Source organism: Physeter macrocephalus, chromosome 20 (assembly GCF_002837175.3).
Source record: "Physeter macrocephalus isolate SW-GA chromosome 20, ASM283717v5, whole genome shotgun sequence".
Lineage (NCBI taxonomy): Eukaryota > Metazoa > Chordata > Mammalia > Artiodactyla > Physeteridae > Physeter > Physeter macrocephalus.
The window spans coordinates 21,210,034-21,231,308 of NC_041233.1; the positions used below are offsets into that span (position 1 = coordinate 21,210,034).

The 21,275-nt window shown below is 40.7% G+C and overlaps 1 protein-coding gene across 3 annotated transcripts in view; it reads left to right on the forward strand.

Moving 5' to 3' along the window:
- Window positions 1-145: 145 nt before the first annotated feature.
- Window positions 146-21,275, forward strand: part of DDX21 (DExD-box helicase 21) — a 27,563-nt gene continuing 6,433 nt past the window's right edge. For all 3 annotated transcript variants that reach the window (XM_007121042.4, XM_055080909.1, XM_055080910.1), the window contains exons 1-12: window positions 146-329; window positions 2,237-2,686; window positions 3,845-3,920; window positions 4,644-4,822; window positions 6,738-6,855; window positions 11,385-11,570; window positions 13,629-13,774; window positions 14,488-14,637; window positions 15,015-15,176; window positions 17,092-17,211; window positions 18,375-18,448; window positions 20,422-20,581. In XM_007121042.4, the coding sequence (XP_007121104.1) occupies window positions 243-329; window positions 2,237-2,686; window positions 3,845-3,920; window positions 4,644-4,822; window positions 6,738-6,855; window positions 11,385-11,570; window positions 13,629-13,774; window positions 14,488-14,637; window positions 15,015-15,176; window positions 17,092-17,211; window positions 18,375-18,448; window positions 20,422-20,581 (1,908 nt within the window). In that variant the 5' untranslated portion in view covers window positions 146-242. The remainder of the gene's footprint in view (window positions 330-2,236; window positions 2,687-3,844; window positions 3,921-4,643; window positions 4,823-6,737; window positions 6,856-11,384; window positions 11,571-13,628; window positions 13,775-14,487; window positions 14,638-15,014; window positions 15,177-17,091; window positions 17,212-18,374; window positions 18,449-20,421; window positions 20,582-21,275) is intronic.

The window sequence follows — 21,275 nt, forward strand, 5'->3', positions numbered from 1 at the left end:
TAGGTGCCTTCTAGTCCAGGCGCCTTACTCAGCTAATTCAAGGAGTCCAGACAGACACCTAGAGTAGCAGCTACCGTGGAACTACCACGTGCGCCTCCGCCTCTCGGCAGTTTCCGCTTCCGCAGGATACGCTTTGCTACCGGAAGTGACGAAAGCTGGGTGGGCTAAAGAGAAAGCTGGCCTTTCTCTTCCTTTCCACGCGGTAAACGAGAGCGGCCGGCCTGTTCTGTTTGTCCTGAGTGATGCCGGGGAAACTTCTTAGTGACGCGGATTTGGAGTCGGACACGGCCATGGCGAAAGTGGAGATGCCGCGAAAGCAAAATGAGAAGGTACCGCCGGGGGCCGAGGGACTTGGGGCAAGACTGGATGGGGTGGGGGGCGGCCGCTACGCGGAGGGGCCCGGGCTGGGGGCGTGTGGCGCGCCGGGCGGAGCCGGTTAGTCCCGAGACCCGCGTGAGTTTCGGCCAAGGGGCGCCCGGGGGTGGTCGGTACTCTCCGCGGGCGGTGGGCGCGCTGCCCAGAGGTCCGCGCGGATCGGAACTGGAGAGCGGGCCGGGTGTCCCACATGGTCCCTGAGTCTGGGCGTCCCGCACCCGGTGCACAGAGTAGGACGGTAATGGTTAGGCCCCACGTTTTGGCCCAGACTCAGACCTAGCGGCTTTCGACTAAACTGGCGAGCCCATAAAGCTATCCGCACACGTGTGCGGCGTCCGCGGTGACATTTTTTTTTACCCTAGTAGTGGGAGTACAGTTTTCTGGGAAGCGGCCCTTAGATGATAAAGTAGTTCAATTGCTCCTAAGGTTTATTGGCCATATTTCCCGTGGAAATGTAGACATGTTGTGGTGATAACTGCACACCATATTTTTTATTTAGGCCGCCAGTGTGCGGTAGTCTTAAGCTACCTCGATAGCTGTCTGCTTCCTTGCTGTTACTTCTTTAGATAGCGATTTAACTTGTGACTGAGTCTGTTCTGAGATGAGGTCAGTGAGAACAAAGATTGTCCCTGAACTTGTGTTGTACGTGACTTAGAATTTTCTTTCCTTGCTATTTCTGGCAAGAAATATTTTGCTGTTGTAGGAAGCCGAGGTAGCACAGACTTGTCCTCACAGTTGGGGAGGAAGTGGTCTTGGTTTTACCTGCCTTGCGTTAGTCACCGTGTTCTGTTGGGAGATGCTGAAATTAGAAGGGACATGACCAACAAACTCCATTGTATTCCAAAGGAGACCACCGGGATTGGAAATCCACTGATTGGTGGAACCAAGGGATGAAAGAATTGAAGTCTTGGGATGAGGTGAACCAGATTGTTTTTCAGATGTCTGAAGGATGGGTCATATGGGAGAGATAATCGTTCATCCATGATTTAAGAGCAGAGGCCAGGCCTGAAGTTTCATGGAGGCAGACTGTAGTAGTAGCTCAATGTAATAGTCCCCATACTTCAGGAGTTGGCCTGAGGCTCTGCCACAGAGGTCTTAACAGAGGGTAAAACACGTTTTTAGTAATATTAAGTTTTCAGAAATACGAAAAATTGGAGAGGGTCAGACATTTCAAGTAGGAGCCATAATCTGGTTTGGTTTTGAGGTTTCACCCATTCCGTTTTCTTGTAACTTGTGCTCTTTGCTTTTCCCTTTAAATTAGGTACGCCTTTTTTACACATGGGGTGTTGGACTGTGGGTTTTTATAACTTTTTGGTTCATAACATGTCTTTATGTAAATTTATTTGCGTTTGTGAGATTAGCAAGGCAGATATTATGAATTCCTGTCTTACTTGTAGAGGAATTCTAGCAGAGAAAGAAATCTGCTTAACACCATCCATCTGTGGGTGTACATGGTTTTATTACTCTTCCAGAATTAAGTTAAATTGTTCTTGATCACTTCCTGTAGTGTGTGTAGTTTACAATATGTTGGAGCATCCCATGAGCCACCCCAAGTCCCATATGAAAAACTGACTTTACAGCTTGTTTGAACACCATGAATTGAATAGTTACCAAGAAGTGTGTTCTTTTCCAAGCTAATGAAGTTATTGATATATTCTTCTTTCCATGTAGCCAAGAAATGGTATTAAAAAACATACCGTTTGATTTTTGCCTTATTGCAAGATGAAAGTGCACATGTTGAAAATGCCCCCAAATTGTATTCTTCATAATTATGTGATCTTGAATTAATGCAGAATAGATATATTATACAAATGTATCAATGTTTTGTTCATTGTTTGTATTGTCTTTATTAATTTTTTAGAAAAGTAAAAAAGAGAAGCCAAAATCTAATAAGACTGAAGAGGCAGCAGAAGAAAAGGAAGAAACGATTTCCCCCAAAGCTAAAAAGGTTAAAAAGAAAGCAGGGCCTTCTGAGGCTGACATGAGTTCTCCTAAATCCAAAAGGGCAAAAAAGAAAGAGGAGCCATCTCAAGATGACATTATTTCTCCTAAAACCAAAAGTGCGAAAAAATCAAAGGAGCCCTGTGAAAAGACAGTTGTTTCTTTCAAAACCAAAAAACTAATAAAAAATGAGGAGCCTTCTGAGGATGACTTGGGTGAGCCTAAGTCCAAGAAGATGAAGAAAGAAAAAGAAATGAATGGAGAAATTGGAGAGAAAAGCCCCAACCTGAAGAATGGATTCCCTCATTCTGGACCTGACTCCGACTCCAAGGAAGCTGCCAGTGAAGAAAGTAACAGTGAGTTAGAGCAGGTAAAGTGGCATTTTAATATGTAGAATGTATCTTTCGATGTTGTTTCAGTACGTAATTATTATTAAACGAATTATTTAATAATTGGGAGGAAATTTAATGTGTCAGCACTTCATTTGGGGGGGGGTCCCTTGAGCTGCAGGGTGAGACTTCATCTTAAAAACTGCAGTGTTAGAATGCCTCCTTTGCAACTGAGCAGATCTGTTTAGTTTTGAGAAAGTCTTCTCTCCACACATGGTCTGCTTATTTGCAAGTCAGAAATCAACAGGAGGGATCTGGTTAGGCAAATATGCTCCAGTTTCCCTCTGAGGGGTTTCACCTAATCATGATTAAGTGGAACCACTGAAAAGGTGTTTGCTTGATTGCATAAGTCTTTTTGTATAGGCCATAAACTAACTTGAGTTGAATAAGATACTTAAAGGTCCCTTTGGAAGCTAATACTGCTATCTTTCAGAAACTCAGTCATCAAAGAAAAATCCTAAATTGAATAAATAATTTTCTCTTTGCCGTGGGTCGTGATAAGCATTTAAAAATTTTTCCTGATTATAAAAATATGTACAGCTTTTTAAAATCAGATTATGATTGTACTATATGCAATATTATAGTTTACCTTTTCCTATCTTGCCTATATTTTTATATAGGCATTTTCCCCACTTTTAAATATTAAGTATTTTAAATGGTTACATAATATATCATATAAATGTTTAGGAATTCACTTAATTATTCCTCTGTTGGGCATTCAGATTGTTTATAATCAAATAGTGCCAATGTGATCATTTTGTCATAAATGTTTGTTCCTTATTTTCTATGGATGTATATATGAAAGATGTTGCTATGGAAAGGGGTTAATAACCTGTTCAACAGTGTATTCGTTTGGAATGATTGTGGAAAAGTTCTCAGTCAAGACTGAATCTGCTTTCACTAGCTGCACATGGTATATATGTGCTGTATATATTTGCTACAAACTTTTCTTTTGTTAGGGTTTTACATATTACTATGATCTATTTCCTTTTCAGATCTTTATTTACCTACCAAAGTTTTTGTGTCTTTTTGGTTGATTTAGAAGAGATGTTTTAGAATAGTTTTTCTCAGAAGGCTTTCTGTATTTAGCTTGTAGGGGTAAAGTTACTGATTTCTTTCTGTGGCCCTTTACTTGACAGGAAATAACTGTGGAGCAAAAAGAAGGAGCTTTCTCTAATTTTCCCATATCTGAAGAAACTATTAAACTTCTCAAAGGTAATGTTCTTGGAAATATTGTATAATGTTAGAACATATTATTTGGAAGCACTCCGCTGTTTTTGTTGAGATGAACTGGGACATGTTCTTATTGGGGGTGATATATGCAACCATATAATGAAGTAGATCTGTATATTTGGTATAGGACTAAACTAGTGATGACCTTTGCTACCTCTTAAACGAGTGATTAAAATTTATTCAATACAATATGTATATTCAGAAGTGTAACGACTGATAGTGCTGGTGAAATTAAACAATTGATACCATGTTGGTATTTTCTTTTTTACCTTCTTCCACTTCTTGAGGCATCTCTAGGTTAATGATACCAGCCTGACTCAGAACTCATCTTAGCATAGTGCCTGTGAACCAGGTAGGAAGTCACAGATGCCCAACTTAGGTGTTTTGTGAATCAGATGTGGCAGTCAGACAGCAAAACACCTGATTTTCAGGCTTATACTGGCCTTTGGATGAGATTTTGTGACAGGGGGCTTAATCTCTTAAAATAATAAGTGTTTACTATAATTTGGTGCTTTAAAGTTTATTGATATCTTTTATTCAAGCAGATTCTTGCCAGAATATATTTGAACTTGACTTTGTAGATGTGACCAGAATGTAGAATTCCATAATTCTGCAGGACCAGAAGCGTGGCTATGCTTTCATTCTCCAGTATGGCTGGGACTTTAAGAATTGCAGTGTCAGATAACATGGTTCATTTGTTCACAGCCCGTGGAGTGACCTTCCTGTTTCCTATACAAGCAAAGACGTTTCACCACGTCTATAGTGGGAAGGACTTGATTGCACAGGCACGGACAGGAACTGGGAAGACATTCTCATTTGCTATCCCTTTGGTTGAGAAACTTAAGGGAGAACTGCAAGACAGGAAGAGAGGCCGTGCCCCTCAGGTAAATATCTTTAATGCAGTCCTTAGGGGTTCCAAGTCTGCACAGGAAGAGACATTGCTTGAGCATCATTTACATACCCTATTGTTTTTTGTTTTTGTTTTTTTGCTGTACGCGGGCCTCTCACTGTCGTGGCCTCTCCCGTTGTGGAGCACAGGCTCCGGATGCGCAGGCTCAGCGACCATGGCTCACGGGCCCAGCTGCCCTGTGGCATGTGGGATCTTCCCGGACCGGGGCACGAACCCATGTCCCCTGCATCGGCAGGCGGACTCTCAACCGCTGCGCCACCAGGGAAGCCCTACCCCATTGTTTTTTATTGGGTTCTCCTTAAGGCCTTTTTCTGGTATTTACTGGAGATCTTTATCTGGAGGTAAACCAGGATAATTCTTTTAAGAATGTTGACTACAAACCTTATATATTTAAATACTGTAATCTGCCCCCATGGTTGTGATCACCTGTATTATTAATGCTCGCATATTTCTTTCAGACTCTTAGATGTCCCTGGGGCTCACAGGTTTGGTCAGGTTTTGCCTAAAATGGAGGCTCCGGACGCGCAGGCTCAGCGGCCATGGCTCACGGGCCTAGCCGCTCCGCGGCATGTGGGATCTTCCTGGACCGGGGCACGAACCCGTGTACCCTGCATCGACAGGCGGATTCTCAACCACTGCGCCACCAGGGAAGCCCGGAGAAAGCATTTTTAATAGAGATGCCTGAATAGGAGGGGTATAATTATTCTAGCACCTGGAATAGTGCCTGGCACATAGTGGATGTTCAGTAAATATCTGTTGGATGGATATACTAAGTTGTTCTTTCTTTCTTTATTTTTATTTTTTATTTTTTGTCTGTGTTGGGTCTTCGTTGCTGCGCGCAGGCTTTCTTTAGTTGCAGTGAGCAGGGGCTACTCTTCTTTGTGGTGCGTGGGCTTCTCATTGCGGTGGCTTCTCTTGTTGCGGAGCACGGGCTCTAGACACGCGGGCTCCAGTAGTTGTGGCACACGGGCTCAGTAGTTGTGGCTTGCGGGCTCTAGAGCGCAGGTTCGGTAGTTGTGGTGCCCGGGCTCAGTTGCTCTGTGGCATGTGGGATCTTCCTGGACCAGGGCTCGAACCCGTGTCCCCTGCATTGGCAGGTGGATTCTTAACCACTGTGCCACCAGGGAAGCCCCTACTAAGTTGTTCTTAAATCATATTTGTTTCATGCTGTTAGCCTATTTGAGGATCTGTAGTGGTTGTGTGTCGTGTGTCCTGTTAACTGCTGTAGGATTCAAAGCCCCTCACCATGTTGGCCCTGCCTTACTCTTGTGACTTCCATTGTACTTCAGATTCAGTGTAGTGCAGAGGTTCAGACTCTAGGTTTTGTAGTCTGGCTACCTGAATTTAAATCCAGGCTTGCCTTTTGGTTTTAGAGATCTGTTGTATGTTATTGTAGGTATTATAATACAATTGTACAGTGCAGTTGTAGGTAACTTGTTGTGAGAATTAAATAAAAATAATGCATATTAAGCATTTAGTAGCTCCTGACACATAGTAAAAGCTCAAATATTAGCTGATATTATCATCAGCAGTATTAGTCCTTGCTCAAGTTGTTCTTTTCCTGGAATGCTGTTCCTTAAGTACTAGCAGCTCCATGAAACTTACCCCAATTCCTCCAGCTTGCTGTGTGCAACCATCCTAGAGTACCATAAATTTGAGTACCTATTTCTCTTTTGATTGGTAAGATCACAAGCTTTTCTAGTGGGTGGATTTGTCAGAAACCATATTATATTTACTATTCTCCCACACCACAGTGTATTGCAATGCATATAATAGATGTTTTGAAAATAATTATTAGGATGAGTTGAACCTCCTGGTACATTCCAGATTTGTTAAGAAACAAATACTGCATAATACTTTGGATTCCATTATTAGTTTTTCCTTTTCAGGTACTGGTTCTTACACCCACAAGGGAGTTGGCAAGTCAAGTAAGCAGAGACTTCAGTGACATCACAAAAAAGCTGGCAGTGGCTTGTTTTTATGGTGGAACTCCCTACGGAGGACAAAGTAAGTAAATCCAATGTGAGGGAAGGAAAATGCCATCTACTGTTTGGTGCCCTGGTTGGATTTCTTCTGACCTTGACATCCTGGCTTTACCTACCTGATCTAGTCATTTATGGTGGTTTTCTTTTGTCATTATTATGTAAAGGTGGTCAGGCACATGGTGCTGCATGATAATGTATCAAATCCTGTATGCGGTTCTTAGGACTTTTGTATTATTTATCTGCGTTTATCTAAAGGCTGCAGTGGTACTTTACTGAGCACAAGAGGACAGAGTCCAGGAACTAGAAAGTCAGAATTCAAGGTTATTTTTATCTTTCAGGGACCTTGGGTGTCTGCCTCTTTACTGTAGACAGGCTTTCTTTTTTTTCTGGTCCTGAGGGCCAAATCTTGTAGCCTCTGCTGTAGTATTCCATTACTTCCCAGTTCAAGACCTTAAAGCTTTATTTTAGATTAGATATGTAATTTGGGAAGGGATTTAAGCATTTTAAAAGTCTTAGCATTGGACAGATGAATGGATAAAGAAGATGTGGATATATACAATGGAATATTACTCAGCCATAAAAAAGAATGAATGCCGTTTGCAGCAACATGGATGCCACTAGAGATTATCATACTGAGTGAAGTAAGACAGACAAAGACAAATATCACATGATATCACTTATATATGGAATCTCAAAAAATGATACAAATGGGGCTTCCCTGGTGGCGCAGTAGTTGAGAGTCCGCCTGCCGATGCAGGGGACACAGGTTCGTGCCCCTGTCCGGGAAGATCCCACATGCCGCGGAGCGGCTGGGCTTGGATTGTCCTACTGAGTGAAGTTAAGTCGGACAAAGACAAATATTACATGGTATCACTTACATGTGGAAGCTAAAAAACAGTACAAATGAACTTACTTACAAAACAGAAACAGACTCCCAGACATAGAAAACAAACTTATGGTTTCCAAAGGGGAAAGGTAGGGGGTGTGAATAAATCAGGAGGTTGGGATTAACATGTCCACACTACTATATATAAAATAGATAATCAACAAGGACCTACTATATAGCACAGGGAACTCTACTCAAAACTCTATAATAACCTATATGGGAAAAGAATCTGAAAAAGAATAGATATATGTATATGTATAACTGAATCATTTTGCTGTACACCTGATACTAAGACAACATTGTAAATCAACTATACTCCAATATAAAGTAAAAATTTTAAAATAATATGAAAAGATAAAAATAGAAATCTTAATATTGGCACACAAGGCTTGTGATTATCTCTTTCCAGCTTTGGTGGAACTAACATAGGCTTTGGTATCAGAACGGCCTGGGTCTGAATCTAAACTCTGCTCAGAGTAACTGTGATTTTTCAGTTCAAGTTGCTTGATTTTTTTGAACTTTAGTTTGTTCAAGTATAAAGTAGGGTTGCTAAACTCACCCTGCAGTGGTGTTGTGAGGATGAAACTGGGTAAGTAGAGTGTCTAGCAGTAGATCTCTTTTTTTTTAATATAAAAAACTTTTATTATAAAAACATGTATATTATTTAAAAATTTAGCTCATGGTGTGTCAAAGTATTACTTGCTTTATTCTTGCCTTTTCTTATTAAATCCAGTATGTGGTGAACAGGCTATTTCCTTTTTATTCTTAAGTTTTATAATAATATGTAAAGTTACTATTCCATTTGTTCTTTCTGCTCCATATACTACATAGGTCTGGAAACAATTTCTTTTTAACTTTTAACTGATTTCATTTCTTTTTATGGGAAGGAGTGGTCATTAGGTCCCCTGATTTAAATTGTTCTAATTTATACTTAAATTGTAATCCTTATACAAATAAACTCTTTTTTTTCTCACAATTCACACACACTGTATTTTATTTTTACAAGAGATAAATAAACTGACACCAAGCATTGTAAATGGGTGACCACAACAAAAGCAACAATGATTGCAGTTACCAAACACGAAACACACTCATACTATGTCATTGCCTTAATCTAGGTGCTACCTCAAGCTAGAAACTTTCTGATACCCACTCCACCCTCCATTTCAAACCTAAATATGTTCTCTTTTCATAGAAGTCATAAGTGGCAGGGTGGGGGCTGGGGGGTTGTTACAGACACAGGACAGTGGAGTTTTACATGGCATTGGCTGATATTGTAGTTTTAAAATTTTTATTTGTCAAATCCTCTACTGAATGCACTGAACTCTTGGCAGACTGGAACATGCAAAATTAATTTTTGGATCGACCATGGCACCCAGCCAGGGCCTGGCACAGAGCAGGCCCTCAGCAAATGTTTACTCACTGATGGAGTAATGGAAGGAAAGAAGGAGGGGGGGAGAGAAGACAGGAGAGAAGGAAGAAGGAATCCTAAAACCTGGTGCTCAAGGCAAGGAGCAAACAGAAAAGTACATTAAAAATCCTCATGTGGCATTTCATTTAACCCATGGCAAACCCCGTCATTCCTGAAACCCAGGATCTCCTAGTAAGTTTCTTCAAATATTTGCAGTGTCCACAATACAATAAGATCTTGCTCAGGCAGATTAATTTAAGGTGATCCCACTCCTCTGGCTACAGTTAATAGCAAGTGACTTAAACTCTGAAAGATTTTTCTAAGAAGAAAAATCTTCTTAGAAAATTTTTCAGAAGAGACATACTGAGAATAAAGCCTGAGACCCTGCCAAGCTCTCTTAAGTCACTCAGTTTAAACCCTTCCCCATCAGGTTCTTATATTCTCCTGGGACCAGGATCTTGAGTCCTCCCATCGGCATTGGGACAACAGCTTTGTAACTGGTTTACTTGTGTCTCGTCTTCCTCTCCTAGCCAACCCACCCTTTATTTAATCCATAATTAATCTCTCTTTAAAGAAATTTTTTTGCACTGCATACCCACCAGAATGGCAAAAATTGAAAAGACTAACAATACCAAGTATTGATGTGGTTATGAAGAAATGCATCTCTTGTCCATTGCTGGTCTGAGTATTAACTGTTAACAACCACCTCAGAGAACTATTTGGCAGTAACTACTAAAGATAAACATGTTTGCCCTATGACCCAGTGACCCCACTCCTGGAGAAACGAGTGCATGTGTCTACTAAAAGATGTGCAAGAATGTTCACAGATGTTTTATTCATAAGAGCACACAACTGGAAACAATCTACATTTCCATTAATGGGAGAACTGATAAACAAATTGTAGCATATTCATTCAATGGAATGCTACTTAGCAATAAAAAGGAACTACTTATCTCAAAATATTAAGTTGAGTGAAAGAAGCTAGTCATAAAAGAATTTATACTGTATGATTCAATTTATGTCAATTTCAAGAGCAGTTTCAACAACACCTCTTAATAGGAGTTAAGAGATGAGGTTGGGGCAGTTATTCACTGGGAAGGTACATAAAAGGCCCTTCTTGGGTGATGGAAATGTTCCATTATCTTTACCTGGGTGGCGGATACATGGGCAGCAATTACCCATGTAATGGTGATTACATTTGTAGAAATTCATCAAACTCTGCACTTAAGAACTGATCATCTTATTTTTTTATTATAAAAAAACTTTTATCATAAAAAACACATGTATATTATTTAAAAATTTAGCTCATGGTGTGTCAAAGTATTACTTGCTTTATTCTTGCCTTTTCTTATTAAATCCAGTATGTGGTGAACAGGCTATTTCCTTTTTATTCTTAAGTTTTATAATAATATGTAAAGTTACTATTCCATTTGTTCTTTCTGCTCCATATACTACATAGGTCTGGAAACAATTTCTTTTTAACTTTTAACTGATTTCATTTCTTTTTATGGGAAGGAGTGGTCATTAGGTCCCCTGATTTAAATTGTTCTAATTTATACTTAAATTGTAATCCTTATACAAATAAACTCTTTTTTTTCTCACAATTCACACACACTGTATTTTATTTTTACAAGAGATAAATAAACTGACACCAAGCATTGTAAATGGGTGACCACAACAAAAGCAACAATGATTGCAGTTACCAAACACGAAACACACTCATACTATGTCATAATATTGACATTCAGTCCAGTAATCCTCCCTAGCAGTAGGTTTCTTGACTGCAGTAACAACCCAATAGAAAGTTGCATCATTACCATCTCATCCTAGTTATATTGAACTTCATTCTTCTGAACATCTCTGTACCTTCTTGGAATATTTGCCCTTCTATCTTGTCATTCTCCCTATACCTGCTTACCTTATAGAAAGTTCCCATTTCTTTTAAGATTCTTATTTTCACTTTGTGAAATCTTGATACCTTCCTCCAGCAAAGGAAATCATTTCTTTCCTGGTGCTACCATCCCCCATTGGTGCATTTTTCTGTTTTGTCATGTAATACACTGGACTGTCACTTCTTACACGTTTCCCCAGTAGGTCCAGGAGTGCCTCGAGCGTCTTTATCTTCAGTAGTTAACATATTACCTTGTACTTGTAGTTAATAAATATTTTAGAATAAAAATATATCTAACTTGGTATCCCAGATTAATAAAAGGAATTAAAAATCCAGCACATTTTATCATTTGTGTTCTTACAGTTGAACGCATGCGGAATGGGATTGATATCCTGGTTGGGACACCAGGTCGTATCAAAGACCACCTGCAGAATGGCAAGCTGGATCTCACCAAACTTAAGCATGTTGTCCTGGATGAAGTTGACCAGATGTTGGACATGGGCTTTGCTGATCAAGTGGAAGAGATTTTATGTGTGGCATACAAGAAAGGTAAACTCCACATTCAAGAACTGGTATAAGGGATTGGAGGAAGGGTGGTGATTAACTATCTCCTGAAAGTTAAATGAAGCCTTAGGAAGTTGGCAGGTGGCTTATTTTATTCAGGAAAACTTAAATTAAAAAAAAATTTCCGGGACTTCCCTGGCGGTCCAGTGGTTAAGACTGTGCTTCCAATGCAGGGGACACGGGTTCAATCCCTGATCGGGGAACTAAGATCCCATATGCCGCTCAGCGCAGCCCAAAAAAAATTTTTTTTCCCATCAACTGCACATAATCACAATCGGGAAAATAAAAGAAACCAGCTTGGTATACTTTGATTTTGGTTTATTTCTTCCTGATTTGTGGTATTATGTGTATGTGTGTGTGTTAACTGTAATCTTCCTGTACATATAAAACTCTGAACTGTTTGTGCCATGATTTAATCCTTCTACATATTTTAAGTTTTACATAATATAAATCTGCTTGCAGACATTTTTATGTAGACAGCTTTCTTCAAACATCAGTATTTGGGGGCTTCCCTGGTGGTACAGTGGTTAAGAATCCGCCTGCCAATGCAGGGGACATGGGTTCGAGCCCTGGCTCGGGAAGAGCGCATATACTGTGGAGCAACTAAACCCGTGCGCCACAACTACTGATCCTGCGCTCTAGAGCTCGCGTGCCACAACTACTGAAGCCCGTGCACCTAGAGCCCGTGCTCCACAACAAGAGAAGCCACTGCAGTGAGAAGCCCGCGCACAGCAACGAAGACTCAACGCAGCCAAAGATAAAAATAAAAAATAAATTTATAAAAAAACAAAAAAAAATCAGTATTTGGCATCAGTTCTTAAGGATAGATTTACAGAATTGAGATTACTAAATTGAAAGGTATAAATAGTTCATGTTCTTGAATATACTTTGTCAGCTTGCTCTCCAGAAGGGTTTTGTCAGTTACGCTGCCATTTGAAATATATGAAAATGCAATGGTATTCTAAGAGCAAACTAAAAAAAATTGGGATTGGGGAGCTATTTTTAGTACCTGACCTCAAAGGATGAATAGACTAGAATTCTAACCTTAAAGTGTTGAGGAAATGCTAGGGAATATAGATGAGTATAAAATCTGTTCTGGTGTTTATTATAGATTATTTACTTAGTGATTTAAATTGGTTGGTTGCTGGACTTAATTGTTTTCCATTTACTAGGTCTCATTATAAAGGACAGATTTCCCTCATGGTTCATATAGGCCAATGGTTAGAAAGCAAAACAACTTGAAAGTACTCTGGGTATTTCAAGGATCCTTTATAAATTTTTTTTTTTTTTTTGCGGTACGCGGGCCTCTCACTGTTGTGGCCTCTCCCATTGTGGAGCACAGGCTCCGGACACGCAGGCTCAGCAGCCATGGCTCACGGGCCCAGCTGCTCCGTGGCATGGCATGTGGGATCTTCCCGGACTGGGGCACGAACCCGTGTCCCCTGCATCGGCAGGCGGACTCTCAACCACTGCGCCACCAGGGAAGCCCCCTACATAAATTATTTAGGCAGCATTTCTTTGCTCATTGGGTACCTCCGTGTCTTGCATTTAAAAAAAAAAAATTATTTATTTATCTTTGGCTGTGTTGGGTCTTTGTTGCTTTGTGTGGGCTTTCTCTAGTTACGGCGAGCGGGGGCTACTCTTCATTGTGGTGCGCGGCTTCTCATTGCAGTGGCTTCTCTTGTAGAGCACGGGCTCTAGGTACGCGGGCTTCAGTAGTTGTGACATGCGGGCTCAGTAGTTGTGGCTCGCGGGCTCTAGAGCACAGACTTAGTAGTTGTGGCACACGGGCTTAGTTGCTCCGCGGCATGTGGGATCTTCCCGGACCAGGGATCTGACCCATGTCCCCTGCATTGGCAGGCGGATTCTTAACCACTGCGCCACCAGGGAAGTCCGTGTCTTGCATTTTTGTGTCCTCAGTGCCTCGCTTGGCCTCAGCTGTTTTCTGTAGAATGCTTATGGACCCTGGAAGAATTGGGTGAGGTGAAATACTGTGTAGGCTTGTTTGACTTATTCATACTGACTTTTTTTTTTCCCGCAAAGATTCAGAAGACAATCCCCAAACATTGCTTTTTTCTGCAACTTGCCCTCATTGGGTTTATAATGTTGCTAAGAAATACATGAAATCTACATATGAACAAGTGGACCTGATTGGTAAAAAGACCCAGAAAACGGCAATAACTGTAGAGGTAAATGATTCATTCAGTTGCTGGCATTAGTAATTGTATATAATTTTTTTTACCTGTCGGATAGTATTAAGACTGGCAAAAGCAAACTTCTTTTCCAAATAAATACTAAATCCATGTGAAAAGCCATGTGAAGTTATATTTCTATTTGAGTTGTATATGGTATCTGTGTTTTCTAAATTTCATCATCTGGAAGCCTGATTGCAGAATCTTTTGGAACCTAAATCTGTCTGAATTAGTAAGCAGAGTGACATTACGCCTAGAGTTTATACACTAGAGGGCAGCAGAGAATCCTAGTGTTTATGTTGAAGCTGTTTTTATCTTAGGGTCTGGTACCTAGATGAATTCGTTGCACCCAAGAAATGAACCTGTACGGAAACTGACTACTGACTGCATTTTTAAGTGGATGAAAGGACAAAACACAGAGGCTTTTCTCCTGTCAGTTATGTGGTTTCCTACAGCAATCTAGGGAATGGTATTTGTTTTCCTGCATTACCTGTATTAGGTCAGAAAATGGATAAAGAAGCCAGATGCTCTTTGGAGAAAGGGGAAGGGCTCTCTTCTTTAGTGGTTTAGTTTTTTCCTCTAAACAGTGGTGGCAGAAGTTTGCTCTAGTCAGGCTTAAACAATTGCTTCTAATATCATTAGGGTTGAGCAGGTGATTTGAGATTGGGACTAGGCTTTACTAAATAATCTTTTTTTCCTTCTTTCCTAAGCATCTGGCTATCAAGTGCCACTGGACTCAAAGGGCAGCAGTTATTGGGGACGTGATCCGAGTGTACAGTGGTTATCAAGGGCGCACTATCATCTTCTGTGAAACCAAGAAAGAAGCCCAGGAGTTGTCACAGAATGTGTCCGTAAGGCAGGTTGGTCCTTCCCCTCTCTTCCCTTTTAGGGAGAAAGCATCTTTCAATTAATAGAGTATACAACTTAGCGCTCATCTGATCTGCCCATCTCATCTCACAGATGAAGAAAGGGTAGCTCAAACCCGTTACCCTGACAAAGTAGGTTTGATCACTCATGTTTGGTGTTCTTTATCTTGTAAGTATAGTTGGATACAGTTAATTTCATGACCAAGGGTTGGAAGTTTGAGGCTTGTCCATGTAAGGCACGTTTTCCCCTTTGTATTATTTTCAGCAGAAGTGTCACCAAAATATGAATGTCTTTATGGCCTAATTGGTGATTTTAAAAGTACCTGTATTGTAGAATCTGGTATTCTTAAATGAGCTTATTTCTTTGGCAGGATGCCCAGTCATTACACGGAGACATTCCACAGAAGCAAAGGGAAATCACCCTGAAGGGTTTTAGAAATGGTGATTTTGGAGTTTTGGTTGCAACCAATGTCGCTGCACGTGGGTTAGACATCCCCGAGGTTGATCTGGTTGTACAGAGTTCTCCACCAAAGGTAAATGTTTTACACTTAGATTTTACTTTGTTGTTTCTTTTGGGTGCTGAAACAAATTGGAAGTTGTATCTCTTCCTTTCTCGTGATTAGTAATAGCTTTCTCTTGGGAGTTATGTTGCTAAGGGTGATTTTAAAATGAACCTCCTGGGGCTTTCCTGGTGGCACGGTGGTTGAAAGTCCGCCTGCCAATGCAGGAGGCGGGTTCGAGCCCTGGTCCGGGAGGATCCCATGTGCCACGGAGCAACTGGGCCCGTGCGCCACAACTACTGAGCCTGTGCTCTGGAGCCCGTGAGCCACAACTGCTGAAGCCTGTGTGCCTGGAGCCCATGCTGTGCAACAAGAGAAGCCACTGCAATAAGCCTGCACACCACAGTGAAGAGCAGCCCCCGCTTGCCGCAACTAGAGAAAAGCCCGCACAGCAACGGAGACCCAATGCAGCCAAAAATTAAATAAATGAAAGAATAAGTAAATTAATTAAATAAATAAAATAAATAAATAGAATGAACCTCCTTAGAACTGACAGTCGAGGGGAAGTGCGGTGAGTGGCCAGAGGTTGGCAAGATAGTTTCTGGTCAGAGGGAGTCCTGAAAGGCTGCATGGGTGGGGGTAGTGCAATTTTGAACTGGACTTTGAAGATAGGTAAGACTTAGATGGGGTGGTGGTAGGGTAGATAAACTTGTGAGCTAGAGGACAGGGAAGGGAGAAAAGGCCTGTATTTAACTGTAGTTAAAACTGCTTGGGTTTGTATATGATAGGAACTGCCCAAAGAGGGCCCTGAAGCATAGTTTATATGGTGTGGACAGTGCTTCACTTACATATAAGTTAGTCTGAAGGAACTTGTTCGCATCACTTCAAGTGTGAAGATCCCATTACCCCCAAATTTGGCAAATCCCTCAGGATTAATGTCGTTCACAGTGATGGAAAAACACATTACTGCGAAGCCACCGTTTCTTGTAAAGGAAGTCCCGTACGTGTGTGCCAGCGACTTGTTTAAATAGCCTGTGTACCTGTGCTGTCCAGTATGGTGGCCACAGCCACATGGGGCTGTTCAGCACTTGAAAGGCAGCTCATCTGAATTGACATGTGTGCTGTAAGTATAAAATATACAGTGGAGTTTTAAAAATTTCAGACTTTCTATTATGCACAGTGGATTTTGAAGTATGGAAAAAGAACGTGTAATATTTCATTGATAACGTTTTGTAGAGATAGCATACTGAAATGATAAACTTGTGGATATATTGGGTTAAATAATAATAAAATAAACTTTTTTTAACTTTTTAGTATGATTATTAGAATGTTGACTATTAAAATTACATATATGGTTTTGTTGGACAGTACTATTTAGATAATGCTTTTTGCAGATTTACCCACAGGATAGGGACCACTCTTCTAGAGGTTTTTAAAATTTTTTTATAGTTCTTTAATTAATTAGTTAATTAATTTTATTTTTGGCTGCGTTGGGTCTTCGTTGCTGCATGCAGGCTTTTCTCTAGTTGTGGCTAGTGGGGGCTACTCTTCCTTGTGGTGTGCAGGCTGCTCATTGCGCTGGCTTCTCTTGTTGTGGAGCACGGGCTCTATGCGCATGGGCTTCAGTAGTTGTGTCATGTGGGCTCAGTAGTTGTGGCTCGTGGGCTCTAGAGCGCAGGCTCAGTAGTTGTGGCACACAGGCTTAGTTGCTCCGCAGCATGTGGGATGTTCCTGGACCAGGGCTTGAACCCGTGTCCCCTGCATTGGCAGGCAGATTCTTAAACACTGCACCACCAGGGAAGTCCCTACAGTTCTTTAATTTAAATTGAAGTGCTTGGGAGCCTCTCCCAGCCCCCGCCTATAACCACCACACTCGCCTCTGCCTAGGCTACTCAGGTCTATATCTCTCTTTGTTGTTCACTGTCACTGACGTATTTTACTTCAATAGGATGTGGAGTCCTACATTCATCGTTCTGGGCGAACAGGTAGAGCTGGAAGGACTGGGATTTGCATCTGCTTTTATCAGCACAAGGAAGAATATCAGTTAGCCCAAGTGGAGCAAAAAGCGGTAAAACTATTTTCTAAGCCTTCACTCAGCAAACGTTGAGTTTTAAAGTCAGTCTTTGGTCTCTTTATTCAGTTTTTATTAACTTGAAATTATTTTTATTTCTAGCACATGGCCATGACTGAAAGCTTGTGGTTAAATATGTGTTTTATATATTGTCCTATGATATACAGCCCATTTTAAATACTTTGCATTTGAAAGCAGTGGTTTTGTCTTCATATTTATAATGACAAGAGGTCTTTTTTATGTTTGAGAGGCAGTTTTCAGACAGTTTTCAGATACACTGTGAACGCACCAGAAATACTTAAGTGTAGATTTAGGGGGTTATAGGAATTGCTTGATAACCAAAAAGATGAGAATATGTTAAAAGAGAAATTTTTAAATGGGAAAGAAGACATTGATTTTCTTTACAGAAGAGTTTTGTAAGGAAATTCTTATGCTGGTACTTCCTCCTCTGGGAGGTGGAGCTTAATCTCCCCGCTTCACCGTCAGTGGACGGTATTTAGTGACTTGCTTACAAAGAGTGGAGTAGGGTCGGGGGGAGGACTTTCCAGGGCAGAAAGCAGGCGAACACTACCTGGTCAGGTGATCATGGTCAACATCAGTGATAAGCAGGTGCCCCTGATATGATGTAATGAAACCAGTCATCTTCCCCCCAAATCCATAACCGCAGTCTAAGGATGTAAAAAACTGATGTTCACAAATTGAGGGACATTCTACAGAATACCTGACCAGCACACTTTAGAACTATCAAGGTCTTGAAAACCAAGGAAAGACAAATTACCACAGATTAGAGAAGACTTAGAAGACATGTTGACTAAATGTAATGTGGTGTCCTGGGTCGAATATCAATAGGAAAAGGATATTAGTGGAAAAACTAGTGAAATTCGAATGAACTCTGGAGTTCAGTTAATAGTGTAGCAATGTTGGTTTCTTAGCTGTGACAAATGTACCAAAGTAATAACAAAGTAATAGGTGCAGGTAGACAAGAACTGTGTACTATCTTTGCAACTTTTCTATAAATTTAAAACCTTTCTAAGATAAAAAGTTTATCTTTTAAGTATGTAACAGATATGTTTGGTAAATATTAAAAAATTGGGGGAATACTAATCTCAACAGAAACGATGGCCTCATTGTACATTAAGTTATGGTTCATTTTCTTATAGGGAATTAAATTTAAGAGAATAGGTGTTCCTTCTGCAACAGAGATAATAAAAGCTTCTAGCAAAGATGCCATCAGGTATGTTCCCTACCACTGCTGTGGTCTGTTTTAGTGCTTGCTCTATTTATTACATGTTTTTGTGCAGTAATGAGATTTAGCCTTTTAAAATTTATCTATTCATTGTTTTAAAAATTGATAACCTGCTTGTTAAAAAATAGGCTGTGCTTAGAAAACAAAAACTCTTGTCTTGGGCTTCCCTGGTGGCACAGTGGTTGAGGGTCCGCCTGCCGATGCAGGGGACGTGAGTTTGTGCCCCGGTCCAGGAAGATCCCACATGCCGTGGAGCGGCTGGGCCCGTGAGCCATGGCCGCTGAGCCTGCGCGTCCGGAGCCTGTGCTCCGCAACGGGAGAGGCCATAACAGTGAGAGGCCCGTGTACCGCCAAAAAAAAAAAAAACAACACAAAACTCTTGTTTCTACTCATCCCTACCCAATCCTGTTCACCAGAGGAAACCACTATTAATAGTTTGGTTTGTCTTGGGCATTTTAAGTAACTGTACCTTACATATCGTGTAGGAAAAAGTTATGGTAAATGTCTAGATGGTGAGGATTAGATTAAGAGTGTCATTGGAGGTGCTACTGGCACGGGGGCAAGAAAATTCTTTTTTGTGTGCAATTGTCCTACAAGTTGAAGAATATTTAATTATTTTTTATTGAACTATAGTTGATTTACAATATTGTATTAGTTTCAGGTATATAGCAAAGTGATTCAGTTGTGTGTGTGTGTGTGTATGTATAATTTGCAGATTTCTTTTCCATTACAGGTTATTACAAGACATTGAACATAGTTCCCCGTGCCATATAGCAAATCTTTGTTGTTTATTTATTTTATATATAGTAGTATGTATCTGTTAATTCCATACTCCTAATTTATGCTTTCTACCCCTCACTCCCCACCCCCAGCCTTCCCCTTTGGTAACCATGTTTGTTTTCTATGTCTGTGTGTCTATTTCTGTTTTGTAAATAGGTTTATTTGCATTACTTTTTAGATTCCACATATAAGTGATATATGATATTTGTCTTTGTGTGGCTTAATTTCATTTGTATGATAATTTCTGGGTCTATCCATGTTGCTGCAAATGGCAATATTTCATTCTTTTTTATGGCTGAGTAAAATTCCATTGTATGTATGTACCACATCTTTATCCAGTCATCTGTTGCTGGACACTTAGGTTGCTTCCATGTCTTGGCTATTGTCAATAGGGCTGCTAGGAACGTTAGGGTGCATGTATCTTTTTGAATTAGAGTTTTCTCCAGATATATGCCCAGCAGTGGGAACTATCATATGGTACTTCTATTTTTAGTTTTTTAAGGAACCTTTGTACTGTTTTCCACAGTGGCTCTACCAATTTACATTCCCACGAACAGTGTAGGAGGGTTCCCTTTTCTCCACACCCTCTCCAGCATTTATTGTTTATATAGACTTTTCGATGATGGCCCTTCTGACCACTGTGAGTTGATACGTCATTGTAGTTTTGATTTGCATTTCTCTAGTAATTGGCATTGTTGAGCATTTGTTCATGTGCCTATTGGCTATGCATATGTCTTCTTTGGAGAAGTGTCTATTTAGGTCTTCTGCCCATTTTTTTGATTTGCAAGGATATTTAGCTGTTTAGCATCCCTGGTTGTGCAGTGTATTCCTGGGAGGTGAGTGATGTTGGTATTATGAAAACCAGTAAGGTTCCAACTGTTTTCCAAATGTTTCCAGGTGGTGAGCTACATCCCCTGCTTCAGAACCAGAGTCTGAGCAACATTTTTAGAGTGCTTTCCACAATTACTATTATAAATATGTGAGATGCTTATTTAAAAAATAGACAGGGAGGGTTCATGATCAAAAGAAATGCTAAGTATTATACACTGCATCAAAATGATGTTAGACATATGCAAGATTTGGTTTCAAAGATATTGATTTATCTTGAGATGATGTTGTCTTGAAAATGAAATCTGTCCACTTCTGTCCTTTCTCCTAACAAGTATATTCTCAAACCACAGGCTTTTGGATTCTGTGCCTCCCACTGCGATTGGTCACTTCAAGCAGTCAGCCGAGAAACTGATCGAGGAGAAGGGAGCCGTGGAAGCCCTGGCAGCAGCCCTGGCCCATATTTCAGGTGCCACGTCAGTCGACCAGCGCTCCTTGATCAACTCAGATGTGGTAAGGGTCCCTGTCAAATTCCTGACACTGTATAATTTAGAGTTTGAGCAGGATTCAGAAGTGTTCCATTGACACTTCCAGTTGTTTTAACTTTTTCATGAAGGTTGAGATATATATATAAAAACACAAACCCATAGGGACAGAAAGTAGATTAGTGGTTGCAGTGAGGGAATGGCAGTGACTGCTAACGGGAATGTGGGGTTTTGTGTTTGGGGTTAGGGGGTGGATAGTGACATGTTCTGGAATTTGAGATAGTGGTGATGATTGTAAATCTTGTGAATATACTAAAAACCCCTGAATTTTATACATTAAAATGGCAAATTTTATGGTATGTGAATTTTATGTCAAGTTTTTTCATCCTAAAAAAACCCAATCATGTGGACACATAAGTGCATATGATACATTTAGCCAGCATACCTAGAAACTTAAGAAGGTGTTGCTTTTCTTTTTTTTAAGTTGAAATTTTTGAGATAATTGTAGGTTCACATAAAGTTTTAAGAGTGCATACAGAGGGCTTCCCTGGTGGCGCAGTGGTTGAGAGTCCGCCTGCCGATGCAGGGGACACGGGTTCGTGCCCCAGTCCGGGAAGATCCCACATGCTGTGGAGCGGCTGGGCCCGTGAGCCATGGCCGCTGAGCCTGCGCGTCCGGAGCCTGTGCCCCGCAACGGGAGAGGCCACAACAGTGAGAGGCCC